Source organism: Rana temporaria, chromosome 1 (genome assembly GCF_905171775.1).
Source record: "Rana temporaria chromosome 1, aRanTem1.1, whole genome shotgun sequence".
In the NCBI taxonomy this organism is placed as follows: domain Eukaryota; kingdom Metazoa; phylum Chordata; class Amphibia; order Anura; family Ranidae; genus Rana; species Rana temporaria.
This window is the reverse complement of record NC_053489.1, coordinates 623,496,244-623,518,606: the sequence shown is the minus strand read 5'-3', so window position 1 is coordinate 623,518,606 and position 22,363 is coordinate 623,496,244. Positions and strand designations below refer to the sequence as shown.

At 44.4% G+C, this 22,363-nt stretch overlaps 1 protein-coding gene across 2 annotated transcripts in view; it reads right to left on the bottom strand.

Annotated features, from left to right (window-relative positions):
• Window positions 1-22,363, bottom strand: part of HTT (huntingtin) — a 261,043-nt gene that overhangs the window by 213,551 nt on the left and 25,129 nt on the right. For both annotated transcript variants that reach the window (XM_040335343.1, XM_040335344.1), the window contains exons 3-9: window positions 18,576-18,696; window positions 16,394-16,453; window positions 13,396-13,475; window positions 10,700-10,838; window positions 7,932-8,073; window positions 3,941-4,119; window positions 2,695-2,899 (exon numbers count right to left, since the gene is read on the bottom strand). In XM_040335343.1, coding sequence (XP_040191277.1) covers window positions 2,695-2,899; window positions 3,941-4,119; window positions 7,932-8,073; window positions 10,700-10,838; window positions 13,396-13,475; window positions 16,394-16,453; window positions 18,576-18,696 — 926 coding nt within the window. The remainder of the gene's footprint in view (window positions 1-2,694; window positions 2,900-3,940; window positions 4,120-7,931; window positions 8,074-10,699; window positions 10,839-13,395; window positions 13,476-16,393; window positions 16,454-18,575; window positions 18,697-22,363) is intronic.

Sequence of the window (22,363 nt, the reverse complement as noted above, 5' to 3'; positions counted from 1 at the left end):
CATGCTTTTCTGCATCTCTTTTAAAGAGGTGAGTAATACCTCCTCCGTGACCATCTTAGGGTTGGACTGACCCGCGTCAGCTCCAGCCCCAGATCCCGATGGCCCCAAGGCTCCCTGTGGGGAAAGCAGCGGCATAGCTTTGTCCGAGACCTCAGACTCTCTGGGGGAATCCCCACCTCTTGTACCCTTGTTTTTTGATGCCATGGTACAATACCGAGGTACACCTGCTACTTATTGGTACCTGGGACTTATAAATAGTTAAATGCCCAAACACCTGTTTGGGGGATAAAAAAATGCTTCCTCTCCCCTAGCTGACACTTTTTTTTTTTTTTTTTTTTTTTCAAAAAAAAATCTTTTTTTTTTTTTTTTTTTTTTCAAATCTAGGAAAGAAAAAACATTCTGTCCCCCTGAGTAGTATTGCAAGAAAAACTATGAGATGGAAAAGAAACAGCCTATTCCTAGGCTTGAAAACAGTCTTTCTGAAGACTGCAATATTCTTTCTGGCCACTGTGTGTCCTCGGCGCCCCGTGCTTGCCGTTCTGGTCTTTCCTCCTCAGTTCCAAAGTATTGAATGAGCTATATGGAACAAACAAGGAAGGGCCGCCCCTTCCTTAAGCCACTGACCCGCCCTTCCCCCCCAGCAATCTCAAACAGGAAATGCCCCTCCCGACAGGGGGGGGTGGGGTTGGGAGGAAGGGACCTCTCTGCTCCAGCAAACTGCAGCCTGCAGCCTGGAACCATGAGGAGGTCAGCGTTTTGCCTGCTTTGCAGGCCGTGAGGAGGAAGACTGAATGGAGCATCGCCTGGAGGCTTGCAGGTAAGCACAGCTCTCTGACACACACATATACTTTTATATCACACAGGCCCCACTCAATGCTTTTCCAACACTACAAGGGAGGTCACATCTTATGGGGAATAATACATATAGAGCCATCCTATCTTTATGATATGTGACTAGTTTGCCAGATGCAGTGCATAACTTTAGGCATGTCCCCTGTGACCCCCCAGAAAAAACCTGCTAAGAACCAAGTTCCGCAAGTTTTCCCCTCACTTACCTGCTCCATGCCGCAGGACTTTGCCAAGCAAGAGGCCCAATCTTCCCCCATCTCGGTGGGGATGTCTAGACCTTCAGGCCCTGGGTTCCTATGAAGGATCCACTGTCCTGGGCCCATATAGCACTCTGGCAACAGAAACATTAGGCACCCAAAGGTTTCTAAGTTCTGGGCCCAGGGTCCAGCTCTCTAAAAAGAAAAGCATTATGGGCTATACCCCAAGGGTTTGGGGTCCGGTTACTGACCACTTTAGCGCTGAGGCTTTTTTGGACAGAACCGGTTAGCTCACCTAATCCCAAGGATGTGGAGGCAAGCTAAACCATGACTAACACCTAAGACACTGGCGGAAAAACTGAGGTACTCCTCCTATGGGAGGGGGTTATATAGGGAGGGGCATTTCCTGTTTGAGATTGCCAGTGTCTACACCTGAAGGTACTCCATATAACCCATATAGTAATGAATGCCGCTCTGTGTCCCGTGATGTACGATAAAGAAATAAACATTTACTACTGTATTACAAAACCAATTGATGTCATTTTAGTTGCATATGGTTCTTTAAGAAGTCCTTGTAGGATTTCATTCTGAATACAATTACAAATGTACACTAAATTCCCTAAAACCCTTTACAGCATTGGGGGGTTGAATAATTTTGAACACAACTGTATATTCTGGCAAAAATTATCTCCTTTGTCCACACCATGGTCTCCTGCCAAACACGACTTATTCACCTGAATGGTGGTGAGGGTGTGTGGGGGTTAAAACAGGTATTGAGGAGACAACATAATGGCTCCTCACCACCTATCAAGGGCCCTGTGAAAAGGCTTCCACCGTGGATCACTTAATTATAATTTTCTTGTAAAAGGTGAACTTACCCTCTAAGAAGCTTTCAGGTGCAAATTGTATTAGGTCACAGAAGAGGGGAAATTTAGGAATGAGGCAGCAAGTAGAATAAATCTGCCTCACTGTACCTGTTTAGCATTATCTAGCTGTGCTACAGCATTGATAAATGTCCCCCACATCGTTTAATGCAGGTATTGAAATCATTTTTATCCCTGCTCGCTCTATCCTCCGGGCACATGTCCACTAACACAATAATTTTTCGGGACAGTATTTACTTTTGAACACCCTTTAATTTACAGCTGTAAAGTCAGCACAGTTGCCGATCAGCAATTTTGCCTTAATGTGTAGGTATCCCTGGGTCTTGTTTCCACAAGTATGATATCAGCAAGGCATTTGTATGTAATTTCCATGTTTGTTCAACCAAAACATGATCCCAGTGTGTCTGTACTGTATAAGAGACATTAGAACAAAAGCTTTCTAGGAAGACAGGAGTAATAAGATCATTGTGCTTCAAGAACAACAACTTCCATCAGAACATAAAATATAAAAATACTCACCTCTTTCCTACCATTTCTTATGATACATTGACCACTTTGGGGACCAGCAAATCATGCCTTTCTTATTCAAAAAAGCATGGAACTGGAGTATAGAAGAGCTTTAAAATCGTAATATAAGCTCTAAAACCCAGGCAGAGTGAGGAGAAGACAGCAGGTTCCAAAAGCACTGGATGCAATACACCTGACCCTCTCTGTGGCAACTACTGACAATCAGCAGTTTAATACAAACACCATAGATGACTTGCCTATGAGCTCCACAATGCTACCACTGCGGCTGCATCTCTGAGACTCGTCTCGACAAATGCTGATATGCTGAATGGCTCCAGAAGATGTCAGGACGTGGAGCAGCTCAATGGGAGGAGTCCTAAAAATCTGCTGCAGCAGCTCCAGAGCACCTGTCACCACATTGTGATCTCTGTGCTGAGTAAAATGTAACGTCAGTTCATAAACCTGAAACAAAACAAAAAAAAAACACACCACACAAGTCATTAATTAGTCCCTTAAGGTGTCCATATATAGTCCAAGTGATCCTTTCTAGGTTGCGATTATAATCTTCTATGGGTTTTTAATCATGCATGGAAGATTTTCAAAATCATTGAACAATCTTCCTGTGAGCGACCCAACTATCAATAATCAGCAACACACAGCAACACTACAGGCAACAAAAACCACTTGAGCTCTAGAAGAATTTCCCCCCCTTCATGACCAGAGCATGTTTTGCTATTGAGCTTGGTGCTACTTTAACTGGCAATTGCGTGGTCATGCAATACTGCATGCAAATTAAACTTTTATATATTTTTTTTCACATAAACAGATTTCACATAAATAGATTTTTTTTCTGCTGGCATTTAATAAAATCGCTGGGTTTAATTATTTTTTGCAATAAACAAAAATAAATAAAAAATCCCAATAAATGGGAGGATCACTGACACCAATACATTGAGAATACTGTACACCGACACTGTACTATGGACACTGGCTAGAAATTGGTTAACACCTAAGGGTAATCAAGTGGTTAACTATGTGCCTGACAATGTGTAATGTGTGTAACATGTGCTGCTTTTACTGTCTACTTTTTCTCCCTGCTTTGCAGGGATAAGAAACAGTCAAATTGCTGTCCCCTGTACCTACAGCTCTGTGTTATTGTAAACACAGAATTGTGTGCGTGATTGGCCACTGCCAAAATCATTGGCTAAAATAGGCTGCCAAACTTGTGCTGTGTCCAATCACAACATGGGCTGCATGGGTTGCACACAAGTGTGCCACAAACCCCGCAGAAGCTGGCCTGCAGATGCCACCCCCACACAGTGCAACTACTGTGGGCGGACAGCATCCCAGCATGCAAGTGACTTATTCCAAGATTGCAGACATCTGCCTATATTTGACCCGTAGCATGCCGTGAAATACCGAAGAATGCATATTTCAAAAAAACACCAATAAAGGGTTGGATGACATTCTTTGCCTGCCATGTAACAAGTTATTAATGAATACCTGTGTTAGCTGCTCTTGAGATGGAGATATTTCCGCTTCTTTTCGAGTAACTCCGAAGCTGCCTTTTAGACTGGTGTCTTTCACTTGTTGCTGTAGTAATGGGATCAGGTAGCGTAGTGTTAATAAGACTCCCAAGATTAAGAGAGTTGGCTGTTCATCCTCAATAGGAATAAGAAGACCTGCAGAGTTCAGATAGGCAAGAGGAAAACAATCTGAAATTCAAATCACTGGGCTGTGCGAGTTAAAGTGAACCTGATGAATTTTAAAAACGTTCAAACAATCCCGAAGTGCAAAAGGAATATGGGAACCAAATGTACACCCCGATGTCGATGTCTCCTTATGTGCTTCTAGTATACTTAAGGCCGAATTCCAGGCAAACAGCTAAACACAGATGCAATATACAGGTGCATCTCATAAAATTAGAAAATCATTAAAAAGTTTTCAATAATTAAATTCAAAACGTGAAACTCATTTTATATAGATAAGTTTTACACAGTGATAGATTAAGCATTTCTTTCTTTTCATTTTGAGGATTATGGCTTGCAGCTAGTAAAAACTAAAAGAAAAACCGAAAAGTAGTATCTCAGAAAATTAGATTACATAAGACAAGGAAAATATAATTTTCTTTATTAAAATACAGACATGTTGGTTTTACTAAAAAGTAAGTCCATGTACAGTATGCCCTCAATACTTGGTCGGGGCATGAATTACTGCATCAATGCGGCGTGGCATGGAGGTGATCAGCCTGAGGCGTTATGGAATCCCAGATTGCTTTGATAGCGGCTTTCAGCTCTTCTGCATTGTTGGGTCTGGTGTCTCATCTTCCTCTTGACAATACCCCACAGATTCTCTAGGGGGTTTAGGTCAGGCAAGTTTGCTGGCCAGTCAAGCACAGTGATACTATGATCATTAAACCAGGTATTGGCGCTTTCGGCAGTGTGGGCAGGTGCCAAGTCCTCCAGGAAAATTAAATCCAGCATCTCCATAAAACTGGTCAGCATGAAGTGCTCTATAATTTCCTGGTAGAGGGCTGCACTGACTTTGGACTTGATAAAAACACAGTGGACCAACACCAGCAGATAGCATGGCTTCCCAAATCATCACTGACTGTGGAAAATGTTGCACTTCATTTGGAAATCAAGGTCCCAGAGTCTGGAGAAAGAGTGAAAAAGAACAGAATCCAAGTTGCATGAGGTCCAGTGTGATGATTTGGGGAGCCATGTCACCTGCTGGTGTTGGTCCACTGTGTTTTATCAAGTGCAAAGTCCTCAATGCCACGCCACATTGATGCAGTAATTCATGCAAAAGGAGCCCCGACCAAGTACTGAGTGCATACTATACTCTACATCAGTGGTCTCAAAGTACCGGCCCGTGGGCCATTTGAGGGCCGCGGACCAGTTATAAATGGCCCGCAGGCAGGGTGGAAGTGAGGGGAGCAAAAAAAATAATTTTTTTTTTTTTTTTGAGCTGGTGCCATCTGGTGGTGAGCCGTTGGTATTACAAGTTATTACCACCAGATGTGAGCTGGCCCATCTGGTGGTGGCCGTTGGTATTACAAGTTAAGCATTACAAGTTAAACAGCAATTCTAATGTAATTTTTCACTATTTTCACTGCCATATTCTTCCCTCTAATTAGAACCCCCAAACATTATATATATTTTTTATCCTAACACCCTAGAGAATAAAATAGCGATCGTTGCAATACTTTCTGTTACGCCGTATTTGCGCAGCGGTCTTACAAGCGCACTTTTTTGGGAAAAAATTACACTTTTTTTAATTAAAAAAATAAGACAACAGTAAAGTTATCCCCATTTTTTTTAATATTAGATAGATAATATTAGAAAGATAATGTTACGCCGAGTAAATTAATACCCAACATGTCACGCTTCAAAATTGTGTCCGCTTGTGGAATGCCGACAAACTTTTACCCTTTAAAATCTTCATAGGCGACGTTTAAAAAAAATCTACAGGTTGCATGTTTTAGTTACAGAGGAGCTAGAATTATTGCTCTCACTCTACCAATCGCGGCGATACCTCACATGTGTGGTTTGAACACAGTTTACATATGCGGGCGCTGCTCACGTATTTGTTCGCTTCTGCGCGCAAGCTCGTCGGGACGGGGTGCGTTTTCTGGCTCCTAACTTTTTTAGCTGGCTCCTAGATTCCAAGCATATTTGTCAAACCCTGACTTACACCAGTGCTGGTGGTAATAATGCGCTCGCTGACACCAGTGCTGGGGGTTAATAATGTGTTCGCTGACACCAGTACTGTTGTTTTTGAAGTTTGAAAGTTTGCATGCGGCCCCCCATGGCATATGAAAACTTGTCTTGTGGCCCTCAGGTAATTTGAGTTTGAGACCCCTGCTCTACATGGACATACTTTTCAGAAAGCCAACATTTCTGTATTAAAAAAAATAACCTTTTATTATTGGTCTTGTGCAATATTCACATTTTACAAGATACTGAATTTTGGGTTTCCACTAGCTGCAAGCCATAATCAAAAATAAAAAAGCTTAAAATCTATCACTCTGTGTGTAATGAATCTATATAATATAGGAGTTTCACTTTTTGAATTAAATAACTGAAATAAATTTACTTTTTGATAGTCTAATTGTAGGAGATGCACCTGTATGCATGTTAGCCGTTTTACTGGGCAAAGGATTTTAATTTCTTTTCATTGAGTCATGAGATTTTCCCTACCAGACAGCATAGTCAGGTTAGTGGAGGGGGCAGACCTTCCAATCACATGCCAGTCCTCAATTAATAGATCGTGTTTTATTGACAGACGCTGGAGTGCAGCTAGGTGGGAAGGTTGGGCATAGTCAGGCAATCTTGATGAGTGCCTGTGTAAGTTCCTTTAGTTCTATTAACCCTTGCCGCACTAGAAGAAAAGAAGTGCATGGAAAGAAGAAGAATTCTGCTAAACGAGCACACACCAGCACAAAAAGCCACATATCTCACTTAAAGGGGTTGTAAAGGTAAATGTTTTTTCACCTTAATGCATCCTATGCATTAAAGGTGAAAAAACATCCGATGGTACCGCCCCCCCAGCCCCCGTTTTACTTACCTGACCGTTCGAAATTCCCGGGCGCGTCCATGTTCTTGGGTTCCCAGCCTGGCCGTTGATTGGCTAGGCTGGGCGGATTGATAGCGGTGCAGCCATTGGCTAGCGCTGCTGTCAATCACAGTGGATGACGCAGCGCGCTGGGGGGCGGGGCCGAGTGATACAGTCGGCGGCTATGGCCCCGGCTGTATCACGGGAACGCGCTCGCAAAAGCTTTCCACCATGCGAGCTTGCTCGCATGAAGGTAGAAAGCTTTTGCGAGGAGGAGCTGAGAAAGCCGCCGAGGGACCCCAGAAAAACAAGGTTCGGGGACACTCTGTGCAAAACGAGCTGCACAGTGGAGGTAAGTATATTGTTATTTAAAAAAAAAAAAAAAAAAGTTGCCTTTAGTGTTCCTTTAAAGTGCAACTTCACCCAACCTACACCCCTCTTTTAACAATTGCCAGTTTTTGGGGGGGGGGGGGGGGAGCAGGTACGTGGTTTTGAAAGGATTTGTGACGTTTCCCTTCCCCGGCAGTCTTTTGGGACACATCACAGGTCCCAGAAGTAAGCGGAAACCATGCAAAAAGCACAGTGGAAAGACGGCTGTGAAGCTTAACTGACAGTTTCCCTTCGTTAAGATGCGTCACCTGAACCCAAAGTCAATTGAAGAAGGCTTGGTTGAGGACAGCGCTGGATCCCTGGACAGACAATTGTCTTCATATTAGAAAATTACAGTCATGAACGTAAATACTTAACAAGCCTGGTCCTTAAGACCTGAAGGTGACTACCTTCAAAGCTGCTCCAAGCTACTTTGATATTCCCGTTGACTTGTATGGAGGGAAAAGCAATTCTGACACAAACAAAAGCCTGTGTACACAGGCCCTATTTGAATATTTTGCATGCTCCTCCCTGTTGTCCTACAATAAGAAAGTCTGTGGAAGTTTACCCAGAAGGACATTGAGAAGCCACGTGTAGAAATACTGCGTTCTCCGGGAATGCTGGCAGATTTGGACGGCAGAACCAGCTGCTGTGCGTCGGATTGCAGGCGAACTTGATTTTAGATTGGCTACAAAAGCTTTTAGCAGAACCTGCAATATATAAAAACACAAGGGATCACACAACACATTAAAAACAACATATTCCTACAATTGACATTATGCTCCATGAAAAGATCTATAAGCACTGTGGCGTATACCTCTCAAAAATGTTCTTTCACAATTTATTTTCAAATGTCACCTACAGACATTAGATTGTGGTGGACACACAATCCAAGAGATCTTATATATTTCACTATATGTCCAAAGGTTTGTGGACACCTGACAAATCACACCTATACAAGTGTGCTAGACATCCATTTTAAACCCATAGCCATTAATATGAAGCTAGTCTGTTTGTGGGATCAGGTACTGATGTTAGACAGAAACACACAGCTCCCAATCACCGATCCAATTAGTCTCACAGCTTTTCAGTGGGGTTGAGGTCAGGGCTCTATTTGGGCTATTTAAGTTCCTTCACATCACACTCATTAAACTTTATGGAGATGGCTTTGTGCACCAGGACAGAGTCTTGCTAAGGGGCTTGCCCAAACTGTTTCCACGGTTGGAAAGCACACAATTATCTAAAATGTCCATGTATGCTGTAGAACAGGGGTGTCAAACTGGTGGCCCTCCAGCTCTTACGGAACTACAAGTCCCATCATGCCTCTGCCTGTGGGAGTCATGCTTGCAACTGTCAGCCTTGCAATGCCTCGTGGGACTTTTAGTTCTGCTGGAGGGCCGCCAGTTTGACACCTGTGCTGGAGCACTACCAGTATCTGTCACTACCAGTGCCACTGGAAGTGATGCATGCCCATGCCATCACACTGCCTCCACCATGTTTTACAGATGACGTTATGCAATTTGGATCATAAGCCGTTCCAAGCTTTCCCCACACTTTTTTCTTCCCGTCATTCTGGTACAGAGTAATTTTAGTTTCATCCATCCAAAGAATGCTTTTCCAGGACTGGTCTGGGTGTTTTTTTTTTTATGTTTTTTTGGCAAAGTCTAATCTGGCTTTTCTATTCTTCAGGCTTACGAATGGTTTGCACCTTGTAGGGAACCCTCTGTATTTGCTCTTGTGAAGTCTTCTCTTGATTGTAGACGTTGACAATGATACGCCCACCTCCTGGAGAGTGTCCTTCACTTGTCTGGATTTTGTGAATGGGTTTTTCTTTACTATAGAGAATCCTGCGATCATCCACCACTGTTGTCTTCCCTGGACTTCAAGGCCTTTTTATGATGGTGAGCTCACCAGTGCATTGTGCTTTCCTCAGAATGTACCAAACTACACGTCTGCGGGCGGGGGGCTTACCGGACTTTGGGAGCCCCCTTTAATGAGGGGGCCCGCAGATCCCGGCTCCCTACCCTATGTGAATGAGTATGGGGTACATCGTACCCATTCACCTGGGGGGGGCTGTCAAGAATAGAAACACACTAGACAGGTTTTTAAAGTAATTTATTAGGCAGGCCTGGGGGTCTTCTTCCGACTTCGGGGGTCTTCAGACTGCTCCGCTTTTTCTCCCTTCTGCCGGGCACCTCTGCTATCTTCTTCCAGCTCTTTTACTAGCGGGGGTCCGGTCTTCTGCGTTGCCTTCTTTCCTCTTCTTCGATGTTGACTTGACGCTCCCTCCCGCTGTAATGCCGGGTGTGCAACGATTTATATAGGCCTCTTATGACGTCACAGTCCCAGCATGCTCCGGGTGGTGACGACATAAGGGGGCGGGGTAATTATGTCGTCACCATCCGGAGCATGCTGGGACTGCAACGTCATAAGAGGCCTATATAAATCGTTGCACACCCGGCAAGCGTCGAGTCAACATCGAAGAGGAGAAGCGTCGAGTCAACATCGAAGAGGAGAAAAGAGGGAAGAAGGCGACGTAGAAAACCGGGCCCCGATAGTAAAAGAGCTGGAAGAAGACATCGGAGGTGCCCGGCAGAAGGGAGAAAGAAACGGAGAGCGGGAGAAGAGAGCGGAGAAGTCGGAAGAAGACCCTCCCCCCCCCCCCAAAGTCGGAAGGCTTCGCCCCCTGAAGTCGGAAGAAGGGAGAAGACCGGGCCCCTGCTAGTAAAAGAGCCGGAGGAAGATAGCGGAGGTGCCCGGCAGAAGGGAGAAAGAACCGGAGAGCGGAGAAGTCAGAAGAAGACCCCCGGAGGTGCCTAATAAATTACTTTAAAAACCTGTAATGTGTTTTTATTCTTGACACTTTTTTCCCTCCCAGGTGAATGGGTAGGGGTAAGATGTACCCCATACTCATTCACATAGGGTGGGGGGACGGGATCTGGGGGCCCCCTTGTAAAGGAAGCTCCAGATTCCAATAAGCCCCTCGCCCGCAGACCCCGACAACCAACGGGCAGGGTTGTCGGGAAGAGGACCTTGTCCCCATTAACATGGTGTCAGGGTGCCCCCCTGCCACAAAGCAACCCCCCCCCCCCATGTTAAGGGCATGCGGCCTGGTACGGTTCAGGAGGGGGGTGCTTGCTCGTCCAATTAACCAATTAATTTCAACATTAATGTGAAGTGAGCCACCCTTATTAATGTGAAACTGTCCTTAGCATATGAAACAGCTTGTGAGAGAGAGAATACTCTGTCGATCAGCCACTCCATTTCATCTCAACATACTGCTAAAACACATTTTAAATGCAAAGGTTGGAAGTCTAGAAAAAAAAAAAAAATTACCTTGATTTCGTGGTCATTTGCAAAGTTTCCAAAAGCAGACATGATTTTTGGAATAGCAGCAGCAAGCGTTTCTTGTACCGACTCTTCCTGGCGCTTACATATTTTTGTGAGACAAGGAAGCAAGTTCACCAAGTATGGCCTGGCAACACAAGAAGAAAGGAGACTTATGGAGTCAGGCAGAAGAAAGAATTGAAAACGAAAATACGTTCTCGACACACAGCTCACATCTAAACTAAAGAAATATACCGCCAATATCATTGTTGTTTTTGTGGAAAAAATTCAAACATGCCACTATACCTCCCCAAAACATGTTGATTACTAAAGGCACAGTAACCTTTTCCACACAAGAAACAAGGAGAGTACATGGATTAAAAAAAAAAAAAAAACTTAAGTCAGGGTGTACGAGTTCAGTTGAGAGGTATCTTGATATAGCGCAGTCTTACCCCGAAGGGCCCTGACGCGCTTGGTATGGTATATTAGATCATCAGATTTCCACATTGGCAGATTTTCCAAACTTCACAAACTGAAATCCAGACAATAAACTACAGAAGGTGGTACAGAAGCGGCTGCCAAGCATTAAGGAGGTGATACGGTCACCTCCTGAATGCCAGTTTTTTACTGAAGTACTGCTCCACGTTTGGCTTGTTGCGGCGGTGCAGCCCCGTTCACTTATCTAGGTCGCATCTGGCAGCAGTACTGCCTGCCAAACGTGACATACTGTAGCATTTTTGTAGCAAAGTATTGAGGCAGCTCCAATATTTACTACCCCCTCCAGCGGCCGTTGCACAGTTTAGTTAGGTGGCCATGCGACGGTAAAGCCTCCTGCTTTTACCACCCCTCTGGCCACCCGTGTGTCCTTTTATGAAGCAGTGAAATCTATTCACTGCTTCGTTCTCCGGCATTAACGGAGAAGATTTCATCTCCTCTGTGTGCCCGTTTATGAAGCGGAGAAGATCGCTACACCCTTGGAGGAGTGAAGTGATCTACCAACGCTTCAAACAGTGGAGAACGGTCCCTGATACTGGAATCTCATGAGACTTTACGAGATTACAGTACCAGAAATTCACTGAAAAACCGAGATGTCAGTTTATTGAGCAGTGATAAATTATCACCGCTCAGTACAGTGACAGACGGCGTGCTTAATGTAATTAAAATAACGAGTCCCCCTACATAATATAAATATGTATACACACACACACACACACACACACACACACACACACACACACACATAGGGGGACACACTGTTTTGGGGGGTCTAAACGAGGTAGAAAAAAGTAAAAAGTCTTCCTCCTTCCTCCTCAAAACCCCCCGGGATTCCCTCTTCACTCCCCGCTTCACCAGCTCTGAGATGGTGAATCGGGGAGTGTGAATTCTGACTCTAATTGCCAGTGAAGCGCTCAGATCACAGCTTCATAAACTGGCCATTACTATATCAGTCTATGAGGATTCTCTGTGTGTTGAGATAATCGACGGGAGAACAAAGTTCAAACACTTCTCCCCCCGATAATCTCTGTTTTATAAACTGTTTACGGGCTGGGATCAGTGGTGATCCTTGGGATCACCGCTTCATAAACGGACACCTTTGTGTAGAGGCCTGCATTTTTTTGCAAAATATCCACAAGGGCACAGAGAATGCAATCATTTTCCATGTGCCCTAGTCACACCACAATGCTGATGTGATAATGCAGTGTGGAAAAATGCAGACATACTACATCTTTCTTTTGTACACTGACTGGAGTGGAGGTCACTGCAACATAGATTGGGAGCCTAAAATGAGTAAACACATCCAATACAAAAAAAAAGTACACAAGGCACCACTTTTCCCTGCTACTTAGCCACATGCTAAAACAATTTGGCTGGTATTTGCCATTGTGGACGTACCCCAAACAATCCTGCCATTAGAAAACGATAGAAAAGGCTTGCATGCATAAAATCGAATCTAAACTGTTCTTTAGATGAGGCAGCCCCAACTATTGTAGACACGCTTTAGAATCGTGTTGTTCCTTCACATGACAAATGTCCAACAAGTACAAGAAAATGGGGCAAGCACAAACAATTGTTGTGGGGAGGTGCACGGAGGCCCTACAAACACTCCATCCTCAGTGCAGCTGAGCTCCCAGACAGCACTGCCATCCAGGAGTTTTGAAGCTGGGTGAGCACAGCCTGATGGGCAATTAGATACACTAGTTCCCCATCAGGTGTGCTACCCTTGTGATTGACACCAGGCATTGGGCAAGTTCCATAACCAATATACAGCCTATTCACTATAGAATCTGCCCACTGGCTGCTGTCAAACACAAGGAGAAAGCAGACCTGATAGAAAAAAAAAAAAAAAAAAAAAAAAATAGTCCCTCAGCTTCCCCATCTTTCAGCATTACTGGTGGCTAGTAGTCTATTGGCTGTGAAGCCGTCAGTAGCCTTGACAACCAGTGACAGGTGGGGAGTGGAAGTGAAAGCGGCGGCAAACATGCGGCTGTAGTTACAACCTGGAGGTAAAATAGTTTTTGCCATAGCCTCATATATTTGCAAAGTAAGAACTACCTAAATCTGGTACAGGACCTTACCACAAGAAATGTTTTATGTGTTCTTTATTGCTTTCCCCCAGTGTGCAGCAGTCAAGCTTTACGAGGAAACCACCTCCTATTCTTACAACCCTCCTGCTTGCGTCCTTTTGCCTAGCTGTATTTTCTCACCTGCACTTCTGAGGTCGAACAAGGTGTGCCAGTTCAGCAAACCTCCAGAGGGCAGCTCTGAGGCTCCGCGGGGCACCATTCTATAAATCACAATTTAATGAAAATTAGTAAAAGAAAAAGCACATAAAAAAATTGATAGCAATATTATATTTCCCCTACCCCCCATCTAGTGCCTTTCCTGTGCAATGTTTAAGTACACAGCCATCATTCGAGCTCCAAATAAGAATGCCTATATATGTTCTAACTTTTACAGAACTCAAGAGTGGCTATGAATGGGAAAGGTCCAAGCGCTATATGTAGATTTTATGTTAATAAGAAAGATGAATCATCTGTAACAATCAGTTTTTTTGTCACTTATTGACTGGGGCTGTCAAAATATGAGGTATAGGGAGCCTCAACTGCGATGTCCGACATCATGAAAGCGCCACACTTAAAAGTATTTAGTGCTACAGGAGACTTTCTGTAGATATATACACATCATGGCAAGTGACTGAAGACATGTTAAAAGAGGCTTATATTGGAGTAGCGGGCAGGGAGCAAAGAGTAGAGAGCGGGGGCAGGGAGCAAAGAGTAGAGAGCGGGGGCAGGGAGCAAAGAGTAGAGAGCGGGGGCAGGGAGCAAAGAGTAGAGAGCGGGGGCAGGGAGCGCAGAGTAGAGAGCGGGGGCAGGGAGCGCAGAGTAGAGAGCGGGGGCAGGGAGCGCAGAGTAGAGAGCGGGGGCAGGGAGCGCAGAGTAGAGAGCGGGGGCAGGGAGCGCAGAGTAGAGAGCGGGGGCAGGGAGCGCAGAGTAGAGAGCGGGGGCAGGGAGCGCAGAGTAGAGAGCGGGGGCAGGGAGCAGAGTAGAGAGCGGGGGCAGGGAGCAGAGTAGAGAGCGGGGGCAGGGAGCAGAGTAGAGAGCGGGGGCAGGGAGCAGAGTAGAGAGCGGGGCAGGGAGCAGAGTAGAGAGCGGGGCAGGGAGCAGAGAAGAGAGATAGGCAGAGAGCAAAGAGAAGAGAGATAGGCAGAGAGCAAAGAGAAGAGAGATAGGCAGAGAGCAAAGAGAAGAGAGATAGGCAGAGAGCAAAGAGAAGAGAGATAGGCAGAGAGTATTTAGGTATTTTTGCCAACATACTAGTCACATGATAGGGAACCACTTTTAATCATTTGTGGGGATCAAATCTGTAAGTGAAAGGCAGGTTTGAGAACTAGCAGCAACATAAAGGGTTAGCGGGTAGCTAGCAAAGGGAGGAAGTTTATGAACATTATCTTAGCATGGGACATCATTCTCGGTAATGTGTATATACAGAAGTTGTTCTCAGTATAAATTTCATTCTCTTTAAAAGGAAATCGATTTCAGGACTTCACTATTAAAACTCAAGCAAATGCTTAAAAGAGAAAAAGAATACCAAAAGAAAAAAAAGTAACATTAAAAAATTCCAAAATCATCCATTGCAAAACAGGACCCCCCCCCCCCCCCCCCCCGTCACAAGGGTCTTAAGTATTCCTTTCTTTATCCAGAGAAAAATGAAAAAAAAAAAACATGGTTTACATTCACTTTAATAGGAGCGCTACTGTTAAAAAAAAAAATGAAATAAAGATTTTAAATAGAAATCTTGTGATTACCACTTTAAAATGGAAAGACTAACTGGATGTGCACCCTCCTAATAAAGAGGATTAAACTATAATGAATATATTTATTAACATCAAAATATCATCTATTTAAAAATAAAATACTAATCGACCAGGGCTTCTTTGCTCTAGAGCAGGTTTGTAAACAGTTATCTTCCTTGACTGCCATGGCACACAAATGACGTCTGTTTTTGCTTATGACTACACACTTGTCCAAAATCAAAACTTTACAATGACTAAGCGGGCACTGCTAGACTTCCTGGTGCCTGGCACAGTGGAAGGGGCATACCATTACACTGAGCATCTGAAAAATGTAACCATTCACTGTGTTTACATCAAACACCATTAAGGGATTCATCTGAAAAAAATAAATCATTAATGTAAATTTGCTAAAAAGGAAAGAAAAACTACAGACAGCCTCACCTAATACATAAATACGAACAGTTGGCCGATTCCTGTGTACACCAAACATTGCTCAGAAGGGCCCACTGTAGCTGTATCTAGTCTGACTCCACATTAATTTACAAGAAATGGCAGTTTAAAGTGCAATTCTACCTAAAATGGGATGCTCAAGTTGGTGGTTCTAGTGTGCTTGTTTGTTTTTTTTATCTCCACCGACTTTAGCAGTTAAACTAAGACCCATTTCACACTGAGGCAGTTTTCATGCACCCGAAAACTGCCTCCCATTCATGTGAATGGGTGCTTGCACATGAGGCGGTGTGCTTGCAGGGCGGTAGAAAAAGTCCTGCAAGCAGTATCTTTGTAAAAAGCACTCCAAAAATGCCCCTGCCCAGTAAAATTAATGGTTTACATACATTGTTTGGGTTTAAATACACTTTAATATATTTTCTTGTACATAATTACGTCTGAGTGGTCTGACCCCTAAATCTATAAACAGTACTGTATTTATAGACGTATACCGCACACTTTTCTGCCCTGCCAGGGCAAAATCTTGGGTGCGCGATATACGCCGACACCCGCGCCAAGTTTGAATCACTGCGCCGGCATATACCGAGCGCAGTACACTCGAGTATAGTCGGGCAGGCTCGGCTCCTCTCGCGGTCACGTCCTGTACATCCTTTACGCAAGAGGAGCCGAGCCTGCCCGACTATACCCGAGTGTACTGCGCTCGGTATATGCCGGCGCAGTGGTTCAAACTCAGCGCGGGAATCGAGTGGGGAGGACACCACGATGGCCGCAGGACCCGACGAGGAGGACACCACCGAAGACGCAGACAGACCCGACGATGCCGCCGATGGATGCGGGTCCACATTAGGGGTGCGCGCTATACGCCGGACCGCGCAATACCCCGATAAATACGGTACTTTAAAAAAAAGGGGGGGGGGAGAAAACTCATTAGTATCATCTTAACACATTCTCTATGAACCCACCTTTTTTATTTCTTTGTACAGTTCAAGTTGTAGCCTTGGAAGGTTTGAATCCATCAAAGCCTGTGATGGGAAAACATAAAAGGACAATAAACAAATCCATCAATAGTTCTTAATCATAATGGTAGCACCAGCACTACCACGATTTACGGTGCGTTGCCAAAAAAGTATGCATATGTGATTTTTTGACGTGGCATCAATGTTGTACCGCTCCAGGTGAAGGTATCACTTACATGGTGCAAACCCCATGTTGAGTGCTCGCCACCGCAATGTAGTAATATGAATAAAGTTGGCGGCACACTTCGCTGTAGATGCCCAATCTTTATTCCATATGGTATTCGAGGACAACAGAGAGTAACCAGAGTGAACGCATTTCACATATACTAGTGCTTACATCGTGGTGTGCCACTAACTTTCTTCTTATTGCTCAGTCAAATGTTTAAAGCACTACAGTAGACTAGGTTGGTGTGAATAGGCCCTGACGATACATAATGGAAGAAGATTTTCAAGTAGACCTTGAATAAAAATGTGGAGATTTGCTTTGTTATAGGAAACATCTAGAACACTGATCTCCAATCTGTGGCTCTTAGGGCACTATTCCTCCCACTGAAATAATGGGGCACTTTCCTCCTACTGACACCAAAGGGTACTATTCCTTCCACTGAAACAATGGGGCACTATTCCTGCCACTGAAACCAACAATGGGGTAGAATTCCTCCCACTGACACCAACAATGGGGTACTATTCCTCCCACTGACAACTATGATGTATTTTTTTTTACTCCTGCTGACCAGCAAGCCTATTTAATTGTCAAGTCCCTCCTTGGTATGTCCTGTTGTATTTAAAGTCCTTGGGCCTTTTTTTACTAGGTTTCAGTTTAAACCGGCACATACGTTCTACTAGTGGCAAGACAGACCATAGCATGAGCGTGGAAACAGCAGTTTGTCCAATTTACAGAAGTCCGCCGTTACACAGATGCCTTTTGCCATCAACGAAACACTCACGAGATTATATTCAATATGCATCGTCACAGTGTCTCCCAGTGTTAGTTCTACTTACGGCACGCTCTTAAGAGCGCACCGGTAAAGGACCATTGGTAGTGAAAAGCTTCCTGTGGATGTAGAGAAATGTATCTTTAAGATATTTCCACCAGTGAGGGCCCCTGCGTTATGCGTAGACTTGTTAGTTTGGTCGTGATATGTTCACTCTGCAAAGACATTAATTGGTTTAATACCGATCTGCTTTTGAGGAGGGATATATACTCATGTCTCTCTATGTGCCTGATCAGCACAAGAAGGGACCATAACATGTCTCTGCAGATAGTCCACCATACACAGAAATGGTAGTATAAAAATCGGGACTGTCTGCGGAGCTTCCATAGGAACAATGTTGTGCGTTTTACTTGGTAAGCACGAGTGCACTCATTGCATTATCCAAAAGAGCTCATTAGCGCAAGCGAAACTGACCACGCATAGCAGATCTGAATTTCCACAACACTTTGTATGCCGGATCTGACTTCTAAGTGCCTTCTGGCTCCTAGTTAGAGATTGGTTCACACCCTTAGGTACTATGCTTCAGTTACCTCCCTATACTAAACTCCAATGGGTATTCATCTGGAATTCATTGATGCATTGTTCTTTCTTATGCCTTTGCATAAGTTTATACTCCAATCTACAAAAAAATACTTTAATAAAAAAAATACTGGACAATGAAATCAAGTTTTAAGGGGCACCTGCAAAAAAATAAATAAAATCATTGGTGATCAGTGGGGGGGGGGGGGGGGTTGTTCCCATGAGCCTCCAATGTAAGGGGCAATGCCATCCTTACAATAGCTGTCAGAATGTCACCAATTCAGATGGCCAAAAGGATCCTTGGGGCCATGCAACTAATTTTGCAAAATAGTGTTGACCCTAGAGCTATTCATTGAATCAAATGGAAAATCTGTCTGCCACAGCTCAAAACACTCCTAGCAACCTCTGGAGGAACCTTTGGGTTCCATGGAATCCTGGTGGAGAATGGCTGCTGTAATGGAAGCGGCAAAAGCTGTCCAGGCTTTCTAAAAGAAAAGCACAGAACTCCCAGATGCTAAGATAGGATAGAATATCAGACCGGGAATGTTCTGAACACAGATGGAGGGGAAAAAACGAAAAGGAGAAGTTGCAAAGAAATCTATGGAGAGGCATACTTTCACCACTTTATTGAGACACTCATCAGCCACCATCCGGACGTCAGACTCTGAATCATCACTGCACAACAGGAAGAGCTCCATGGCAATCCCCAGCAACTTCTGGAACTCGGGAGAATTCCTGCAACAAAACACAATGGAAGTAATCAGTCACAGCACTGCAGGGGGTAGAATGACAAGCCAACAGTGATATGGACAGCCAACACTCTGACCTCAATTCCTTCCATCTTCCTATATACTGTAAATTCCTATCTCTATCTAGTACATGGGTCTTTCAGTCCTTTTTAAGATTTGTGTAGAAAAGCTGTAAAACCTTAAAGACAAATTCATTGGAGCAGGAATACCTAAAAGTGAGAGAATAAAAAAAAAAAAAAAAACTCTATACCAGGCGCCCGGAGCATGATGGGACTGCGACGTCATAAGAGGCCTATATAAATCGGGGTGGGAGCCGCTGTACACGGCATTGCAGCGGGAGGAAGCGACGTGTCAACATCGGAGAAGAAGAAGGCAACAGAAGCCCAGGCACCCCCCGCCGAAGACGTCGAATGAGAAAACCGGGAGGGGGCCGCTGTAAAAGAGCGAAAGAAGAAAGCGCCCCCCCCCCCCCCCCGGCAGAAGAGAACCAGATGGCGGTGTAGACCTGCACATCCCCCCCCCCCCCCAGAAGACATCGAAGAAGCAGCCCCCCCCTCGTAAAAGAGCTAAAGAAAAGAGGGGGCCCCCCCGGAGCTGACTAATAAATTACTTTAATAACCCTGTGTCCTGTATTTTTTTTTACATATTTTTTTTCCCGCCGGGTGAATGGGTAGGGGTACGATGTACCCCATACTCATTCACCTAGGGTGGGGGGCCAGCATCTGGGGGCCCCCTTATTAAAGGGGGCTCCCGGATACCGATAAAGCTCCCCTCCTGCAGACCCCGACAACCAACGGCCAGGTTTGTCGGGAAGAGGCCCTGTCCTCATCAACATGAGGACAGGTGCTTTGGGGTGGGGGGACCACAGGGCGCCCCCCTGCCCCAAAGCACCGACCCCTCTCATGTTGAGGGCATGCGGCCTGGCACGGTTAAGGAGGGGGGGGCGCTCGCCCATCCCCACCGCTTTCCTGACCGGCCGGGCTGCTGCTCGGATACGGGTCTGGTATGGATTTTGGGGGGGGGGAACCCCACGCTGTTTTTTCGGCGCACGGGGTGTCTCCTTAAAAACCATAGCAGATCCAAGGGCCTGGTATGCTCCTGTCGGGGGAATCCATGCCGGTTTTTTATTTGAAATTTGGGTTCCCCCTCAAGATTCATACCAAACGCAGCTGACACAGTGCACTGCGGCTACCTGCGGTTATGTGCCGATAGCTGCGGGATTTCGCAGCTGGACGCATCCAGTTCTATTTTTTCTATTCGCACAAAACCGCGGGGAACAAAACCGCAGGTAACCGTAGTGTGTGAATGATGTCATAGGAAAGCATTGTGTGCTTCTAGCTGCGGTAAAATCCGCAGCTAAAAGCACCATTCTATCCGTCCGTGTGAAAGGCCCCTAAGAATACATGGAGTGCAAAAGAACTGGGAATAGATCTGCCAGCTCACAGTGCAACGTACTATATGTACATAGTTTTAAATGCCTAGATATTAAACTTTCAGCACCCGGCTACCATCTGCTAATGTTACTTGAATCCTAAATGGACAATGAGGTATTGCTGTAAAGAAATAGGATCGGGTGGCTCAGGTCACATTACAGAATCATACATTTTAGTTAGCATAACAAGCTGGAAGCACTGTGAGCCACTAAGAAATGTATAAATGCGGGTCCCAGGTGTACATACTAAAATCATTTCAGACCTGCCTAAATAAAAAAAATAATAAACTTTTTATTTTTTATATGTACTTCAGTGTGACGTTATGTATAGTCCCCAGAAGCTCCCTGAACAGCAGGATTTAGACTGGGACAGTAAAGGATGGCACTGTAAGCTATTCAAGCTTTACCACATTGCACACGTAGGCAGGTTAATAGTGGAAGAGAGCATATGGTTGACCTCATCAGTCTCTTGCTGCTCCTTTACTGTCCAGTCACAGGTCAGGGCAGTTGTTGACAAACCTGATCAGATCCTGGGATATGTGGATTAGAAAATCGATTCAACAGATTTACAATTTTTTTGGCAAGAAAGATAGTTAAACACTTTTCGCATTATGGCTGTCGATATATCGGTCTACCAGCACATCCATTATGAAGAGTTCATGTTAAATAACATATGCTTTAAAAAAAAAAAAAAAAAAAAAAGGAATAGTATACAAACCCCCAGGGATAAATATAAACTGCATAAACGTTATTACTTTCCATTAAATATGTACCATAATATAAGTGGTGACTATGGCAGTTCATTGTGGAGAAAGTTAAACTATCTCATTTGCTGAAAAGCTCCACAAAACTCTGATAAGGTATCCATCTATCTATCTTTTTTATTTTAACAAGAGATAATATATCTATTCTTGCATTCCACTGATAATCCTGCTACTATAGCCTTGCTGTGATAAGATTTTGATATCTGAAAGCTTATATTATAAGGGCTATATAGGGCTGGTTTTGATAAACAGCTAATGCTGGCTGGAACACCTACAGTAGGAGGTTTTGGGGTTCAATGTGTTCTAGACAACGCTTGTTTATCTCTTCTTATATTTCAATGCCAAAGTTAGTCCCACAGAGCTAGATTTCTTTCAGCCTACAGGCTGAACGAGAGAAACGAAAATCAATACCACCCTAAATAGAATCTAAAGGAATCTCTATTGCCAGCTGACTGAATACCTGAACAAAAAGTGTTGAAGGGATGCAGTTGCTGTTTGCCCAGCTATTTTTCACCTGGCTTTTTAAAAATCAAGTTTTGTTGGGCTGGGTGGTGCTTTCAGTGCCACCCACAGCTGGAATTTCAGACAATTTAGAAGGAATTAGCAGAACGTCGAGCCATGTATGGCCATAAGTTTGTGTTATGGTAATCAATTGTTTTTAATGGAATTTAACAAGTTTTGTAATGTTTAACCACTTCCCGACCGCCTCATGTAGATATACGTCGGCAGAATGGCACGGACAGGCACATCAACGTACCTGTACGTGCCTGCCTAGACGTGGGTCCGATCGGGACCCCCCGCTACATGCGGCAGTCGTATCCCCTCGGGGAGCGATCCGGGACGACGGCGCGGCTATTCGTTTATAGCCGCTCCGACGCGATCGCTCCCCGGAGCTGAAGAACGGGGAGAGCCGTATGTAAACACGGCTTCCCCGTGCTTCACTGTGGCGGCGCATCGATCGAGTGATCCCTTTTATAGGGAGACACAATCGATGACGTCAGTCCTACAGCCACACCCCCCTACAGTTGTAAACACACACACAAAGTTAACACTAACTCCTACAGCGCCCCCTGTGGTTAACTCCCAAACTGCAACTGTCATTTTCACAATAAACAATGCAATTTAAATGCATTTTTTGCTGTGAAAATGACAATGGTCCCAAAAATGTGTCAAAATTGTCCGAAGTGTCCGCCAAATGTCGCAGTCACGAAAAAAAAAAAAAAAAAAAAAAAAAATTTATAAAAATGCAATAAAACCATCCCCTATTTTGTAAACGCTATAAATTTTGCGCAAACCAATCGATAAACACTTATTGTGATTTTTGTTACCAAAAATAGGTAAACGAATACGTATCGGCCTAAACTGAGGGAAAAAAAATTTTTAGATATGTTTTTGGGGGATATTTATTATAGCAAAAAGTAAAAAATATTGCATTTTTTTCAAAATTGTCGCTCTAT